The 17,798-nt window shown below is 39.7% G+C and overlaps 1 protein-coding gene across 3 annotated transcripts in view; it reads right to left on the bottom strand.

Annotated features, from left to right (window-relative positions):
- Window positions 1-8,097: 8,097 nt before the first annotated feature.
- The window catches only part of LOC121553452 (receptor-type tyrosine-protein phosphatase epsilon), a 55,852-nt gene continuing 46,151 nt past the window's right edge, over window positions 8,098-17,798 (bottom strand). For all 3 annotated transcript variants that reach the window (XM_041866565.2, XM_041866566.2, XM_041866567.1), the window contains 16 exons: window positions 15,712-15,848; window positions 15,448-15,538; window positions 14,912-14,988; window positions 14,748-14,784; window positions 14,484-14,581; window positions 13,783-13,902; window positions 13,484-13,647; window positions 12,725-12,860; window positions 12,483-12,632; window positions 12,309-12,402; window positions 11,986-12,062; window positions 11,757-11,891; window positions 10,190-10,315; window positions 9,794-9,945; window positions 8,630-8,765; window positions 8,098-8,400 (listed from right to left, as the gene is read on the bottom strand). In XM_041866565.2, coding sequence (XP_041722499.1) covers window positions 8,326-8,400; window positions 8,630-8,765; window positions 9,794-9,945; window positions 10,190-10,315; window positions 11,757-11,891; window positions 11,986-12,062; window positions 12,309-12,402; window positions 12,483-12,632; window positions 12,725-12,860; window positions 13,484-13,647; window positions 13,783-13,902; window positions 14,484-14,581; window positions 14,748-14,784; window positions 14,912-14,988; window positions 15,448-15,538; window positions 15,712-15,848 — 1,805 coding nt within the window. In that variant the 3' untranslated portion in view covers window positions 8,098-8,325. The remainder of the gene's footprint in view (window positions 8,401-8,629; window positions 8,766-9,793; window positions 9,946-10,189; window positions 10,316-11,756; window positions 11,892-11,985; window positions 12,063-12,308; window positions 12,403-12,482; window positions 12,633-12,724; window positions 12,861-13,483; window positions 13,648-13,782; window positions 13,903-14,483; window positions 14,582-14,747; window positions 14,785-14,911; window positions 14,989-15,447; window positions 15,539-15,711; window positions 15,849-17,798) is intronic.

Genomic DNA, 17,798 nt, shown 5'->3' with positions numbered 1-17,798 from the left:
TTCGAATGCACTGTATGTGCAAACAAAACAGTGCTAACATACAGTGAAAAACTACCACACATTAGGATGATTGTAAGAAACACACTGGTAAGATAATATTTCCAAAACACAGATTTCCTTGCCTTTAGCAGTGCCTTACTGGGGTACTTTGAGACATATCCTTCAGAACACAGCTGTATTCATTCATATTTTATACCTACTCCTTCTCCCAGTGCTTTAATGCTGTTCTGTGATCAACGGACAGAACTCGGTTATCAACAGAAAGGTTCCCTGCCAGCATAGGAGGATAAAGGAGCCTAGTAAGAATATAACGTAACAAAATGTGAAAAAGTCACGGGGTCTGAATACTTTTCGAATGCACTGTATGTGCAAACAAAACTGTGCTAACATACAGTGAAAAACTATCACACATTAGGATGATTGTAAGAAACACACTGGTAAGATAATATTTCCAAAACACAGATTTCCTTGCCTTTAGCAGTGCCTTACTGGGGTACTTTGAGACATATCCATCAGAACACAGCTGTATTCATTCATATTTTATACCTACTCCTTCTCCCAGTGCTTTAACGCTGTTCTGTGATCAAAGGACAGAACTTGGTTATCAACAGGAAGGTTCCCTGCCAGCATAGGAGGATAAAAGAGCCTAGTCTAGTGTAATAACTGCCGTATACAGTAGCAAATTCCTCTTGTAGCAAACCTGTTGTTACAGTAACTAAGAAATTACAATGTGTATTTACAGTATGTATTTTATGTACTTTTGTTCAGCCTTGCAAATCATTTTGTGAAAACAGCAGCATGTGCCGCTCAAACGGATTGTAAGCGGAATGCAACCCTACTTCAGCAATTAAAATACACTACATTGCCAAAAGTATGTGGACAACTGCTCGTTGAACATCTCATTCCAAAATCATGGGCATTAATATGGAGATGGTCCCCCACTTTGCTGCTATAACAGCCTCCACTCATCTGGGAAGGCTTTCCACTAGATGTTGGAACATTACTGCGGGGACTTGCTTCCATTCAGCCACAAGAACATTAGTGAGGTCGGGCACTGATGTTGGGCGATTAGGCCTGACTCGTAGCCGGCGTTCCTATTCATCCAAAAGGTGTTCGATGGGGTTGAGGTCAGGGCTATGTGCAGGCCAGTCAAGTTCATCTACACCGACCTCGCTTTGTGCACGGGGGCATTGTCATGCTGAAACAGGAAAGGGCCTTCCCCAAACTGTTGCCTCAAAGTTGGAAGCACAGAATCGTGAAACCATGAAAAACAGCCCCAGACCATTATTCCTCCTCCAACAAACTTTACAGTTGGCACTATGCATTGGGGCAGGTAGCGTTCTCCTGGCATCCATCAAACCCAGAATCGTCCATCAGACTGCCAGATGGTGTAGCGTGATTCATCACTCCAGAGAACACATTTCCACTGCTCCAGAGTCTAATGGCGGCGAGCTTTACACCACTCCAGCTGACGCTTGGCATTGCGCATGGTGATCTTAGGCTTGTGTGGGACTACTTGGCCATGGAAACCCATTTCATGAAGTTCCCGACGAACAGTTCTTGTGCTGATGTTGCTTCCAGAGGCAGTTTGGAACTCGGTAGTGAGTGTTGCAACTGAGGACCGCTCTAGCAGGGCAGACATTTTACGAACTGACTTGTTGGAAAGGTGGTATCCTATGATGGTGCCACGTTGAAAGTCACTAAGCTCTTCTGTAAGGCCATTCTACTGCCAATGTTTGGCTTTGTGCTCGATTTTATACACCTGTCAGCAACAGGCGTGGCTGAAATAGCCGAATCCACTAATTTGAAGTGTGTCCACATACTTATGTAAATATAGTGTTTATTCTTCATGTTTTCACCAACATATGCAACATGCATGTTGCAATCGGTTGAAGTGACAGCCGTTTTATTGAATTCTTTGTTTGATTGAGGAATGTTCAACTTGTATGATTGAGGTGCTGGATGAGGTATGGACCAGATTCATAATCGGACAGCTCAAGAGTGTCACCATGTGGGGACATGTGGATATGACAAAACATTAACATGAATATGTGGCATATTATGAAACCATCATCAACCATTGAGCAATTTTTGTTTTGGCATAATAACTACATTACATTGCAATGGTGCTTTGTTGTTCACAGTCCAAAGTATAACAATAACAATCATGATTGTCATTTTCTCAGCACCTTTGTCATAGTTGAAATGCCAAATAATATAGACTGTCTCATCAAATAGGCTAATGATTTCACAAAGTCCTCAGACCACCAAATAACCTTGTCATCCCAAGTTCCTTGATGGATATCCTGACTATGAGATGCTAAAATCCCTTTAAGTACCCTCTGAAGTATCGAAGACCTCCCTGGCATTTAAACTCTTTCTGAAGACTGACTTTGCTTCTCTCTATAGCCTGCGGGAACATAGTATCCTCCACCCACATGAAACTTCAATTGATATTCCGTCTCACAGTTACCTCATGGGGAATTCACCAAGCTGTTAATAATAAGAGACATAATAATAAGGCGTACAACTTTATCATACACTCAATCTTAACTGGTCTAAATGATGAATGTATGAAAATATAATTATTTATTTATCTTCAGTGCAAGTATATTGAGACAATATGTCATACTGTAGATAATCATCTAAACTGATATGGAAATTATGGATGTTTGTTGGATGTACTTGATTGACAGATACATTTCAATGAAATGCTTTATCCTTGGATGGATGGGTTTTGAGACTCTTTTTTCCTGAAGCTATTATCAAAATAAGTATTGTTTTGAAGATGAATAAATGGCACAAAGAATCAAAATGTATTGCCCTTCATAATAGTATTCCCTCCGATTGAAGACAAGTAACAATGGACCATTCTACCTTCCTGTCCTTTCCCTCTCAATGTGCCAATGGATGTGACCTCTAAAGCTAGAACAATGTCTAACCAACAAGCACTTGGCTTTCCGCCAACACCACTAAAGCCCAATAAGGTTGCTTTCATCTCTGTTGTTATATTTAAAGATGACATCCTAGCCTGCCGGCCTCTACCATTGTCTCCACCATGATTATTTGCCAATGTTGTTTAACTCCAGTTGCAAGTCTTTGATGTAAAGGTCACCACTCAATTGGAAAACAGTCATTAGAATGCGGTGGGTACTATTCACCAGTGTGCATAGGGGAGCAAACTCTGCCGAGCTGGTTAATCAAAAGTTAATTATATAATTTTCATGCAGATGAGGGCAACATTGAAATGAATCCCAACACTCCAATCATTACCACAAATAAATTAATTAATACATTCAAAATTCTATAAAATGTTCAGGGACTAAGAGGTTGTAAACAATATAAAGTTTAATTTGAGGTAAACAAAGAGAATATCCACCAGGGGGTCTGGGAAGGCGAAAGTGAGGTTAAATCAAAATTGGAAACATAGATACCAGCTGAAAATACAAATGCATTAAAAGATGTGCAATTAAACTGGAAAATAAAGTTATATTTTCAAACAAAAGATTGCAAGGGGGATTTAAAATGATGATGTTACAACTGGAACAACATACAATGAATGTGTGGGTAGACCTAAACATATTTTAACCCCATACATACCATTAATCTGCCTCTTGAACCAATTCTGTGTTACTTGAATGAAAAAGTATGAAACACTGCATTGATTAAATACAAAAATATATCAGCTAGAGAAACATAACCCTAGAATCACACAAGCAAAAGAGGCATAACTTCCATACAACTGTCAAAATCATAGATATGTTTAGTTGCAATAGTTCTCCAGCAACAAAAATGTGTAAAGTAAAATAAAATCCTTAAGTCTTTCCCCGTTAATGAAAAGTATTGCACTATGCAAATTGAACCATGAATATTAATCTAACGATGTGAGGTATCACAAATTAAGAACCATTGTTCTGAAAGTGGAAAGTGGTTTAATTTCTATCTAATTCTATGTGCTTTTACTGTTCACCTTTTCCCAAAAGTACCAGTGGGTTGGGTTCATTGGTGTGCATCACAACCACGTGCTAACTGTGCAGGGTGTCCCTCGTGTCAGTACAGTTCATGAATCATGGGCCCCTAATGCACTACGCGATTAGTACGGTACCCTGTCTGTGGGGCTTTGCCAGAAAATTAGTTCTCTTTAAAACATATGCCCCTGCTAATTCCTTTCCTAGCCTGATATGCAATTCCAATTTTTATAATTAACAGCAATTTATTGAACGACATGAAAGTTAACACATTTTCTTTTTGTGATGCCTATGATCCTGGCAAAACTAGGAGAAAAATGTCAACCCTCATGACACTTCAGAGTTATTTTTAACTATGCAAAATTCAATTATTCAACAAGTGACATACTCTCACATAAATTTGAGGTGAAACAAATATCCTGGTATTGTGGATTTTCTCATTGAAATTATGCATGACTGACAAGCAATAACTATAATCTAATTACAAAAGGGACATAAACCACTGTTTCAAATCTAAGGACACCATAGATATTTTATAAATTGACTTAATCACCAGCTGTTGTCATGCTAAGATTGTTGTATCACAAGTTGATCATGCTTGTCGGTCATAGAAAACAAATGGTATGGTAATAATCCATTTATGGTCTGCCAACTCCACCTCAATAAAATTGGATAGGACACTAAAGCTCCTGTATTGTAAGGACGTTCAACAGACATACAAAGAGACTTATCTTTCAATCACTCTTTATTACAATTTGACAGGAGGTTAAAGTTTCATACTTCAAGTAAATAACATAAATCTAAATGTGATGTTAGTTGTAAATGGACAGAACTGTAGTTGAATGCTCCATCATTGATGTTGATAGTGATGCTGAATGTCTGCTTGATGTTGTCTTCTTGCTTCTTTTGTGAATAATGGTCTCAGTTCTTTATTTATGGGGCATCCATTTCTTCGATATCTAGGGAAATCAAAGTGTTAACTTCAGAAGTCTACTTTATGTTGCATAGGCCTGTATCTATATTGTACTGATGTGTCAGACATGAGCAACATTGTCTCCATACATTTATAAGTATCACAATTCAGGGAAGCTTTCCATTTGTCAGACAATACTCTCATCTTAAAATGTATTTCAGATACTTTGGTATATCGTTTACAACATATTTTACAAGGAGACATCAATTCAGTATCTTCAGACGAAACATAAATAATTGACCATTAGGAATACAATTAATACAATATCTAACCTAATAAATTAATATGAATACTTACTACATCATATGGTCTCAGTCTTTCTGAGACATGGGCGCTTGTCTCCTCGGGAAGAGCCACTTCACCTCCTGTGTCCATCATCTTGATGGCAATATGTAAGAGGAATTTGTAATGCTATTACCCATATACCCCTTATGCAACACCCTTACAGAGCTTAATTAGTAAATGTTACATTTAAATGTTCACAGGTTTTCAAGACACAGTAGATTTACTTAAAGGACAATTACATGTACAGTATGTACATGTAGACATAGTTACTTACAGTAGTTACAGGTAGAGGTAAATAGTACTTGCCCTGATGGTGGCCTCCAGCTCCCCAACACTTCTCTTCCCTCCAGGTAGCCACCCATACGACCAATGCTGAGAGAGAGTGACCTGAGCTACCAATACCAGCACCACCACCTGCACGACCGTTCTGCTGCTAAGATCCATTGGAGCTGGAAAGAAAGCTAGTCAAATACAAGCTACATTTTGTATTTTTACAACAAAGATGATTACCTATTGAATATGCACATAGTACAGTGTATATGAACTACCCACAAATGCACATTAGTTAACTATTTTAAATATGAATCACATACTGTCTCCGTTCTGTATATTCCTTCCTACAGTGTGGTGGGAATAATCATGGGTCCCTTTTATAGGGGTCGTTAAGACATGGAACAGTCTGAGTCATCATGATTATAATCCCTTCTCCACAGGTGTGACACACTAAGTGCCTAATGGACACTAAATGTCACCAACGGGACCTGCTTAGTGCATAAGCTTCAAACTGCATTCGATGGAAACAAACATATTTGTAATGTGTTAAGAGGTGAAGTAAGTGTACATATTCTAAAATATGTTGTAAATGAAATAATTTCTGCAGGTCAACAAAAAAGTGACTTTGATACCCATGTTTTGTATCTTTTACAAATATTCAGAAATGAATGGCAAATTAGTTTATTTTCAATGCATTTATTGCGACCAGCATTTACAAATAAAATGTCAACTTCATACAGACTTATGACAAGAGATATACAGGAACAAGATGCTTGAGCACTACATTAGGCCTCAATTTCATACTCTGTACATAAGACTGATTTTAAATGTTCTGTATGAAGACCCTTATATGATTACATAATCCTTACACTTGTATAATCCTTACATAATCCTTACACATAATCATTACACCTAACAGGCTATGAATCCATAAATGTACCTTTGGCATGAAAAGGATAGCCCTGTAGAGTATCTTAACACTTAATAACTGGGTAACCAGGTAATTTGAATTTAAATTCTATTAATTTGCATTTATGATCATTGCTAAAATATAGATTTCACAGTAAACTACAGTACATTGAAATTCAAGAATCAATAACTTTCATGAATCAATTGCTATTATCAATAACCCAGTTATTTAGTGATATGAGAGCACTGTGGCTATAAAGTCCTTACCAAGCGGAAATTGCTGCCCGTCTCTAAATTACACTTTTCTAGTTGAGAACTCTATATATTCAATATACATTTTTTGGGTGGGGTATATTGGTATTATAATCCTTTGCCTTAATCCCGATCATGTTTATGTTTTATACACTATACGGACATAATGAAAATCAACATATTTTATTGAAATCTTCTCCCTTAGTCTTGAGGTTAGTCTTGAAAAACATAAAACAATCTGCTGCCTTAGCTATGTATGTTTGAAGTTGAAGTCACTTGGTGACAATTTTAACTTGATCTTTGTATGGCACTGCTTCATTCAAACATGCAAATTCTGAAATGGTAGGTCCTATACAGTTTTAAAAAAGTTGTAAAAAAGTTATTACAACCGTATACATATGAACAGCCATTTGTTAGTGAGGTTAGATGGAAATTGCTGTTTGAAAAAGACGGCAATTCAAAGTTGTCCAAATTGATTATTTTCCATTGGATACTCAATATTCTGTTAATATGAGGAAACAGACAACATACACAGCAAATACTGAATGTTAATTTGTTAGGTCACTTTCACTTGTAAGGTCAGTTATACAATGACAAACTCATGACAGGTTGTGTATTTTTACAACAGCAGGTTTTTTTTTGTAAAATCTGTGGAGTTCTACAGTATGTGCCATGGCTACAGTTCAGACTACAGGCAACGAAAGGCAATCTCATGGTCATTATTTCAACATAGACTATCAATAAAACTCAAAATGTACATTAAATTCTACATTATATAAATATAAAAAGATTATATGCATAACTTCATTAATACATACAGTATATACATAATGTTAACATAATAACATACTTTTCAGTATTGTCTTGAGTCCGAGGACCTATTCAATTAAACCCTTCACACCGGTTTTGGTCTTAGGTTTTCAATTCAAAACATTTGACATACAAATGCTGAGGAGACAAAGCCAGTTGAAACGTCCGTGACTAAATAGAGATAATAATCAATTTTCAGTTGGGCTCTTTTTAACAAACATATACAGGTAACTGCCAAAATAGAGGAAACACCAACATTAAGTGTCTTTAATAGGGCATCGGGCCACCACGAGCCAGAAACAGCTTTAATGGACCTTGGCATAGATTCTACAAGTGTCTGGAACGACACCATCATTTGGTGTTTTGTTGATGGTTGTGGAAAACACTGTCTCAGGTGCCGCTCCAGAATCTCCCATAAGTTCAATTGGGTTGGGATCTGGTGACTGAGACGGCCATGGCATATGGTTTACATTGTTTTTATGCTCATCAAACCATTCAGTGACCACTCATGCCCTGTGGATGGGGGCATTGTCATCATATCGGGGCATAGCCATGGTAGCCAAAATAATGGATGAAAATAATGGCCTGCCCAGCATTTTTATACATGACCCTAAACATGATGGGATGTTAATTGCTTAATTAACCCAGGAACAACACCTGTGTGGAAGCACCTGCTTTCAATATACTTTGTATCCCTCATTTCATTATTTTGGCAATTACCTGTATAATAAAATATGGTACAACATGTTTAAGTACTGTGGGTAAGTGCAATGTGTAAAAAGAGCTTACAAAAGAAGGTTCTGACAAAATTGCATATGTTACTTGGAAATATACATGGGTATATAGCAGATATTGTCATTTGAAATTGGCATAGTCTGAGAAAATGTCAACAAAATCTTGAACCACTCTGTAGCAGAAGTCATATTGTTCCTGAAATGACAAACATAACACACAACATGACCATAAATCACTTAAAATACAGTTGGCAAAACAATATTTTAACAAAGCATCATCGTCAATCTTTTGAAGATAATCTGAATGTATTTCACCTCTATCTCTTTTCAATAATGTAGGCTACCATCATCCATTAAATCTCTATGATGAAATGGTATCCTACCATGATAAACAATGTGTTAATACTACAATATGTAATACCTACCACAGTCTGAACCATGTGTGGTCTCTTCATGCGTAAGCTCTTGACTGTCTGAAACACATCCAGTAGGCCCTCTGCTTTCACCCGCTCCAGAATGTTACTCAGGGCGATGAATGTCCCGGTCCGACCCGCACCAGCACTGAGAAATAAACCCAGGACAGAACCATCAGCATCTACAGCCACAGATAAGTTTGCTCTAAAGCCCAGTAACTACCATTAGAGGGCCTTGAATATGTGCTTAGAACTGAACGTGAGTCAAGGGAGTATACTACATGACGTACACTGTCAGGGGTCTACCAGTTCGCCGTCATGCCGATGTCTTTTAAAGTGCTGGATTTCCTTAGTGCTCAACAACACAGGTAAGTTGTCTTGTTAGTGGTTGATAGGAGAGATCTCTAACAGTAGAGGTCATGGATCTACAGCTTCCTAGACTCCCATTTCTCTAGCCATAGGGCTATACTGCGAATCCTACAGCTTACCCCAGGCTTTCCCATTTGTATTGAAAACAATTAGCTGAAGAAAAGGTGACCTTTGACTAATAGTACTAATAACGCTAACGCGTCTGGTAGCGCTCTCACTCTCTTTGGATTGAGTCAGTGATTGAGTCAGTGCTTACAATGCCGGTGAGAGAGAGAGAGGAGAGTGGGGGGTTGTAATGGGCAAGCCCCCATTCCCAGCAGAGGAGAAAAAGCTTTAAAAAGGCCCTATTTAGACAGGCCCTGATAAAGGAATATAAGAGAGTGAAGACACCATTTCCTGTCGTTAGTTCATTCTATCAGATTAATCAAAGCAGGAGTCGTAGGAGATTTCACTTTGAGAGGTTTTAATTGACTGTGAATCAGTGGATTGGATCAATCCCAGCGGGCCGTGCTGCATTAGAAGTACTTCACCTAGAGCTACGTACGTTCTGATCAGAGCATTCACAGCAAAGTCTTTACAAAGAGTTGGGCTGTAGAACATAGTCTACAAAGGCTAAATGTATAGTGTATTGAAACCGATATTTCAGAGTGCCAAAAATATCAAAAGTAATCTATATTCTTTGAAATATAATTTTGTGTTTGGTATGATCCTAATATTTTATGTCAGAAAAAAAGGTCAGTTGAACGAGTAATGGGAGTGTTTTTTGGCTCCCAGATTGGGTTTGTGTATACAGTACCTGTTCCTTACCTGCAGTGTACTATGATAGGGTGGTTTCCAGACTGTTGTTGCTGTCTCTGCACTGAAGCAATGATGTCGATCATTCCCTTTCCCTCTGCCGGTATTCCGATCTCAGGCCAGCCGTGGAAATGAAAGTGCCTGACGTGCCGTGACTGCTTTTCCTGGTGATGGGAAACATATGTGTTTCATCATTACATACATTAGCATACCTGATAATGAAAAATAAACATAACATAATCTTGACATAGTTCACTTCAAGATAAGACACAAATTGAGATAACAGAATGCCATTGATTACAGGACCAAATCCAGTCATCCACAAGGACAAAAATGACTTACATCACAAAGAATATATATAAAATATATATCAGGTAGGTCATGTAAATGCTTGTTTAGGAAACTCACTGGTCCATATGTGAGCACCATGTCCTTTAGAGTGAAAGTGTCACATAGGGCATCCCCCTTCAGCTCCAAAGTGTAGTCTCCAAATGTCACAGTGCCCTCTGCTGGCCAGTACTGGAAACACTTGTCCTAGGGAAAGTGACAGATTGATGTAAGGCAAGTGTATCAAACATACGGCCCACGGGTGGGAAAAACGACCTCAATATACATTGAAATGACTAATAACACATCGAAACTGTGTAGATAATGGTTTAAAAGAAAAGGTAATGGACTTACATTTATACAGTCATTCTGTCCAGCTTGCTATACCAGGGCTGGGATTAATTCAAATTGAAGGCAACGCAGGCATTTTTTTCCGCAATATCAAATTATTTCTGGTTAACAATTAAGCACCTTAATGTGATTGTTTTCAATTAAAATGGTAAAAAGGAAACACAAATAGCTTCTTAACAAAGAGCAATTTCTCAAGCAAGAATTTTGCTAGGACTGACTGTCTGGGAGTGGTCTGAGTGGGGAAGGGAAAACTGAAAACTAGCTGTTATTGGCAGAGAGGTTTGGAACCCTCTTTCTTATTGGTCTATTAACTAATGTACCACCATGATGTCATCCCACCAAAACAGACTGACATTTCTGGTGTTCTTTTCAAACAGCTCTTACACTAAAAGGGAATTATCATCATTTTCATAATTTTACAGTGTGGGAATATGCATTGAGTGTACAAAACATTAGGAATACCTGCTCTTTCCATGACATAGACTGACCAGGTGAAAGCTATTATCCCTTATTGATGTCACTTGTTAAATCCACTTCAAATCAGTGTAGATGAAGGGGAGGAGACAGGTTAAAGAAGGATTTCTAAGAATTGAGACACGGATTGTGTATGTGTGCCATTCAGAGTGTGAACAGGCAATACAAAATATTTAAGTGCCTTTGAACGGGGTATGGTAGTAGGTGCCAGATACACCGGTTTGTGTCAAGAACTGCAAAGCTGCTGGGTTTTTCACGCTCAACAGTCCACCCAAAAGACATCCAGCCAACTTGACACAACTGTGGGAAGTATTGGAGTCAACATGGACCAGCATCCCTGGGGAACGCTTTCGACACCTTGTAGAGTCCAATACCCGATGAATTGAGGCTGTTCTGAGGGCAAAATCGGGGGTGCAACTCAATATTAGGAAGGTGTTTCTAATGTTTGGTATACTCAATGTATATGCAAATGAGGCAAACAAAAAAAAACTGATATACTAAGAAAATGTGTGTATATGAGTGCATTAGAAGAAGAAAACATTTGACATTTTACAATACATTTAATACCTGAATTCCTACCAAAATGCCTGAACATTCATTATTTGTCTGTGTCAGTACAATGTTTTATGTGCTATATTTCTGTCAACATCTGATGGATTTTAAAAATTCAAAAAGTTTGGAGTATCTTCATCCAGTATCCAACTGTTGCATTTATCAGAATTGTATTTTAAATCTTTTAACAATTTTTATGACCGTTGCTAAAGTAAAGTGCAGCTTTTAATGATTAGGTTGCAGTTAGCTCTTGCCACAGTGGGGTACGTACCTGTTCCCTCTCCTTGAGTTCAGTGAGCATGACGATAGAGTGACACCTGTACTCCCACACCATCCTCCAGAAGTCCTCCACTGTGTGGGACAGGGGACCCTGGGTAGCGATGAAGTAGTCCTTCTGTCTGTAGCCCTAGAAAAGAACATACTGTTTAGCGCAACATATACTTACATAAAGGGAGAAAGTTAGAACTTAAAAGTATTAAATGTGCTCAGTAAATACTTACATCAATAAATGATGCATTGATGTAGTCCGTGAACTCTTGGCCCCTTTTCATTGATAATATAACCCGGTTGAAGTCATCTGTGTTCAAGCAAATCACTTAACAACTTACTTTATTTCCAACAATAGATCAATTACTTGTGTCATTAGTGTCATTTAACTACAGTAAATTCATACCAAAAGTAAAACTCCATCAGAGATGTAACTTGGCAAAGTTCCTAGGTCTAAGACGTATTCATATCAAGCATCAATACAACACTAAGAGTTTGATGGTGGTAGGTTTGTGATGTATTATTGAACAGTTAAGAGTGTCAGAGTATTCCTTACATGGAATGATCTGAAGCACACGGTTCTTCTTCATGTTTGCAGGAAGGTTTCCAGTCCTCATGTTCTCCTTCATTATGCGTACATTGGTCAGTTTCTGAGGAGAGGATTTTTGAATGTAACTATAACTGTGAGACAACTTAGGAAAGGAGAGAAAATTGTGTGACTGGGACTTACTCTGAACTCTTCCTCTAGGCCCAGCCTGTCCAGGGGTGTTCTGGTGTTGTGGAGTTTCTGCAGGTGGCCTTCCAGAGAGGACACATCCAGCTCTGTGTCCCCATACATATAATACTCCAACAGAGCCTGGTAGATGAACGAGTACTGCATCTAAAAGAGAGACAGAGAGAGAGATGGGGTAAATGCGGCATCTTTGCTTTTTTGTGCTGCAGTAACATATTGAACTGTCAGGGAACACTTACATCGGTCTGGACGAGTTGAGAGCGCTGCTCCCGTATTCTGGTCACAAACCCAAAGACATCCAGCCTCTGCTCTACATGCATCATGTCAATCATGCCGTCTATGACGATGAACGTCCCAGTCCTCCCTACCCCAGCACTGGGGAAAGACAAGGGACAGGAGAGAAGAGTGAGCCTTACATTGTCATAGACCTCTGAGGAAAGTTAGATGATTCAATTCAAATCAAATGCACCGAGTTTGCCACAGGAATGTTGATTGTGATATAGCATAAAACATGCTAAATTGCAACATGTCCACAAGCGATATTCTAAATTGCTACATCTACAAGCAATATTCTAAATTGCTACATGTCCACAAGCCAACAAGATCCATAGTGTTTTAAGGGCCAGTGACACAGACAGCAGTCAGGGATGCCAGCTTAGGGTGTTGGAGACCAATCAATGAGGCCCATTCAGAAAGCAAAGCCCCAATGCCAACACCTGCTTCAACAGTTGTTTCTGCAAGTCTCTGACTTCAGTGGTGTGGTGGTTTCATATTACATGACACACGCATTGAAAGTCCAGCCATACCAATACAAAATAAAAGGAAGAGGGTTGGCATATTTTTCTAGAGACCACGATAGGTAAACTATTTGACACTATGATTGTGTTAAGTTATACATGTCATAAGGTACTAAATTAACTACTATAGCCTTCATTGATCACAGCTTGTAGACATGAATTTCCAGTTAGAATCCCCAGTCTCCTCTCCTGGTTCAGTACCTGCAGTGCACCACGATGGATCCTGCATAGGACGGGTTGACTGTCTTCACCTTCTTGAGGAACTTAAGCATGCCGATAGGGGAGAAGGGCACTCCAAAGTCTGGCCAGCTGGTGAAGTGGAGCTGGGTGACCAAGCGGGGGGCCCTTGGGCCATCACTCCCCTGCTGTTTACAACAACAGGAAAAACATCAATCATTTAGAAAATATACTGTAAATGTCACATGGTTTCTCACATCATGTATTTGAAAGTGAGGGATCCTGTGCAGGGTTGTCATGTAGGCACATACAATGATACTTACATATTGTACACAGAACTTGCGGATGGTGTAGTCCACCAGTACAGTAAAGTCCTCCACTGCCACCCTCACGTTCCCATACATCCAACAGCCCTGGTCTGGCCAGTACTGGTAACACTTGTCCTGAAAAGAGGCAAAATGGACATTCAGCGGAGCAAAAAAAATACAAACTATAGTTCACCAATGTGAATGGCAGAGACTTTTATGGGAATTCATATTACTGACTAGAACCTCTATTTATAGGTGATAGATGTGACATTGGTGATTGTCTGTCAGTCAATAAGTTCATCACTCCAATCTTCTAGACCGTTAATGAGAGTCTCAGACTAATTATAATCAAGCCTTGGACAACTTTATCAACAATGATTTAGTTATTGATCCCCCATCTCTGTTTAGTGCAGCTAAACCCTCTGTTTTGTTCTTTATTGATCAGCCCCTTGAGGTTCAATAAAATGTGATGCCAAGTAATGTGGGGTGACACATTGTATGGATTGGGAAAGTTAGGAAAGGGTCAAATCAATTATATTCATGACCTTGAGGTGTGAGAAGACAAGAAAGACCCTAGCAAAGGCTCTTAAGAACATCTAAGGATGTTGAACGGTCAAATCATTCCACATGAGATCCCATTAGCAAATCTGAAGACATTCTTTACTGGTTGTATAAGTAGATAATGGAGCAGCCAAAGTGAGAGAAGAGAAACTCACCTCTTTTCTCTCTTTCAGGTTAGTGAGCATCACTATAGTAGCAGTCTTCTGTTCCCAAACCATCCGCCAGAAGTCTGCCACAGTGTCATGCATTGGGCCTATGGAAAAGAGAGAGTGACACTTACTACGCAGATGTAAGTGGACATACAGTAGGCCTATGGTGCTAGAAAAACGATATGCTTACATAAAGGAGTTTATTTCAAATCAGTAATCCTCTAGTAGTACAGTATTTTGCACAAAATGGTTGTACAAAGTTATATTCACCTTGAGCTGCAATGAATTTGTTCTTCTCTTTATAACCCTGGTGAAAAAGAAAATGTGTTTTGGCAAGTTTATTAGACCGTAGTGAGAAAGGAAGTTATACTAGATGCATTGAAATAATCCATAATGAGACGCAACAAAATACATAGTAAATATCAACAACTCACATCTATGTATGAGGCATTTATGTAGTCCGTACAAGAATGCCCATCTATTTGAGTTAACAACACTCTGGAATGGTCATCTGTTGAAAATGTAAAAAAGAGACAAAATTGTACTAGGAAAATAAGTATACCTATTTACAATTATTTCATTATGTTATCAAACTGCTTTATCTAAATGAAGTTCAAGCTACTCTTAAAGGGAAAGTCCACCCCATTTCAACCTCCTTTTCATTATCTCCAGCACAATACCAGTGTCTACATATGTGAAAATGGCGCATTTCAACGTTTTGTAGAACAAAATATGAAGTTAAAAGGTTCTACCTGCTGGCTAGAAATTCATTGCACTGTTTTTCTTACTTTTAATCCTACCACGTGATGTCACAGATAATATTTTTTTTGAAGCTTTCTTCTTATCTTTTTAACCACAGATACCATAGAAACGCGCCGCTTTCACATATGTTTTTTAGATAATGAATCGGAAGTTGAAAAGTGGGTTTAATGGTTGCAAAATGTATTCCTATAACAATTCCATCACTCACATGGTAGGATGTTTGGATATCTGTTCTTGTCCCTGTTGATCTCCCTGCTAGCCTCCTCAAAAGAGCCGTGGTGGTACCCACAGGGCAGTGACTACACAAGCACAGGGGGTCAAACTATGAAGCCATTCATGAAGCCTTCATACATGCAGCATAAAATGTAACAGCATAAAGAAGTATAAACTCTACATTACATTATTAGCGTTTACAAATGAAGGTATCACACTACTACTGTGAGCACTATGTGTTGTATGAAAAGGAGCCTACATTGAACTCCTCTCTGAAAAGCTTGCAGTCGTCTGCCGAGCGTATTCGGAACTCGTCCTCCAGCGAGTCCAGGGGGATGGGGAAGTACCTCTTGGATGGAGAGGGGGATCGTGGGAGGAGGACCACTGTCTGTTCTCCTGTGTGAAACAAAAACATTGGAACGTCAATGTTTTTACATTCAATCCAAGAATTGTGAAATAATTAAATAAAGTTCTGCCTCTTTCTTTTTAGAGACAGAACCAGATCACCTCGTCACACGCAGGTGACTACTGTAAGTCGCTCTGGATAAGAGCATCTGCTAAATGACTAAAATATACAAAATGATGAGGTGACAATAAGGAGGGTGACCTCATACAAGAGATGTATATAAACAACTCTGGGGTCTTCAACTCTTCACTCAAACTTCACTTACTCAACATTTTACTTTACATGTGAAAGTTACATGAATTACAAGGTTAGAAAGTTACAAGGAATTCTGCTTTAACTGTGGCAATGTGAACCTTATTATTACACTGCTCCAAAAAATGAAGGGAACACTAAAATAACACATCCTAGATCTGAATGAATGAAATAATCTTATTAAATACTTTTTTCTTTACATAGTTGAATGTGCTGACAACAAAATCACACAAAAATTATCAATGGAAATCAAATGTATCAACCCATGGAGGTCTGGATTTGGAGTCACCCTCAAAATTAAAGTGGAAAACCACACTACAGGCTGATCCAACTTTGATGTAATGTCCTTAAAACAAGTCAAAATGAGGCTCAGTAGTGTGTGTGGCCTCCACGTGCCTGTATGACCTCCCTACAACGCCTGGGCATGCTCCTGATGAGGTGGCGGATGGTCTCCTGAGGGATCTCCTCCCAGACCTGGACTAAAGCATCCGCCAACTCCTGGACAGTCTGTGGTGCAACGTGGCGTTGGTGGATGGAGCGAGACATGATGTCCCAGATGTGCTCAATTGGATTCAGGTCTGGGGAACGGGCGGGCCAGTCCATAGCATCAATGCCTTCCTCTTGCAGGAACTGCTGACACACTCCAGCCACATGAGGTCTAGCATTGTCTTGCATTAGGAGGAACCCAGGGCCAACCGCACCAGCATATGGTCTCACAAGGGGTCTGAGGATCTCATCTCGGTACCTAATGGCAGTCAGGCTACCTCTGGCGAGCACATGGAGGGCTGTGCGGCCCCCCAAAGAAATGCCACCCCACACCATGACTGACCCACCGCCAAACCGGTCATGCTGGAGGATGTTGCAGGCAGCAGAACGTTCTCCACGGCGTCTCCAGACTCTGTCACATCTGTCACATGTGCTCAGTGTGAACCTGCTTTCATCTGTGAAGAGCACAGGGCGCCAGTGGCGAATTTGCCAATCTTGGTGTTCTCTGGCAAATGCCAAACGTCCTGCACGGTGTTGGGGTATAAGCACAACCCCCACCTGTGGACGTCGGGCCCTCGTACCACCCTCATGTAGTCTGTTTCTGACCGTTTGAGCAGACACATGCACATTTGTGGCCTGCTGGAGGTCATTTTGCAGGGCTCTGGCAGTGCTCCTCCTGCTCCTCCTTGCACAAAGGCGGAGGTAGCGGTCCTGCTGCTGGGTTGTTGCCCTCCTACGGCCTCCTCCACATCTCCTGATGTACTGGCCTGTCTCCTGGTAGCGCCTCCATGCTCTGGACACTACGCTGACAGACACAGCAAACCTTCTTGCCACAGCTCGCATTGATGTGCCATCCTGGATGAGCTGCACTACCTGAGCCACTTGTGTGGGTTGTAGACTCCGTCTCATGCTACCACTAGAGTGAAAGCACCGCCAGCATTCAAAAGTGACCAAAACATCAGCCAGGAAACATAGGAACTGAGAAGTGGTCTGTGGTCACCACCTGCAGAACCACTCCTTTATTGGGGGTGTCTTGCTAATTGCCTATAATTTCCACCTGTTGTCTATTCCATTTGCACAACAGCATGTGAAATGTATTGTCAATCAGTGTTGCTTCCTAAGTGGACAGTTTGATTTCACAGAAGTGTGATTGACTTTGAGTTATATTGTGTTGTTTAAGTGTTCCCTTTATTTTTTTGAGC

Source organism: Coregonus clupeaformis, chromosome 37 (genome assembly GCF_020615455.1).
Source record: "Coregonus clupeaformis isolate EN_2021a chromosome 37, ASM2061545v1, whole genome shotgun sequence".
NCBI classification, from domain to species: Eukaryota; Metazoa; Chordata; class Actinopteri; order Salmoniformes; family Salmonidae; genus Coregonus; species Coregonus clupeaformis.
The sequence above is the reverse complement of the archived record's forward strand: the minus strand, read 5'-3'. Positions and strand labels throughout refer to the sequence as shown.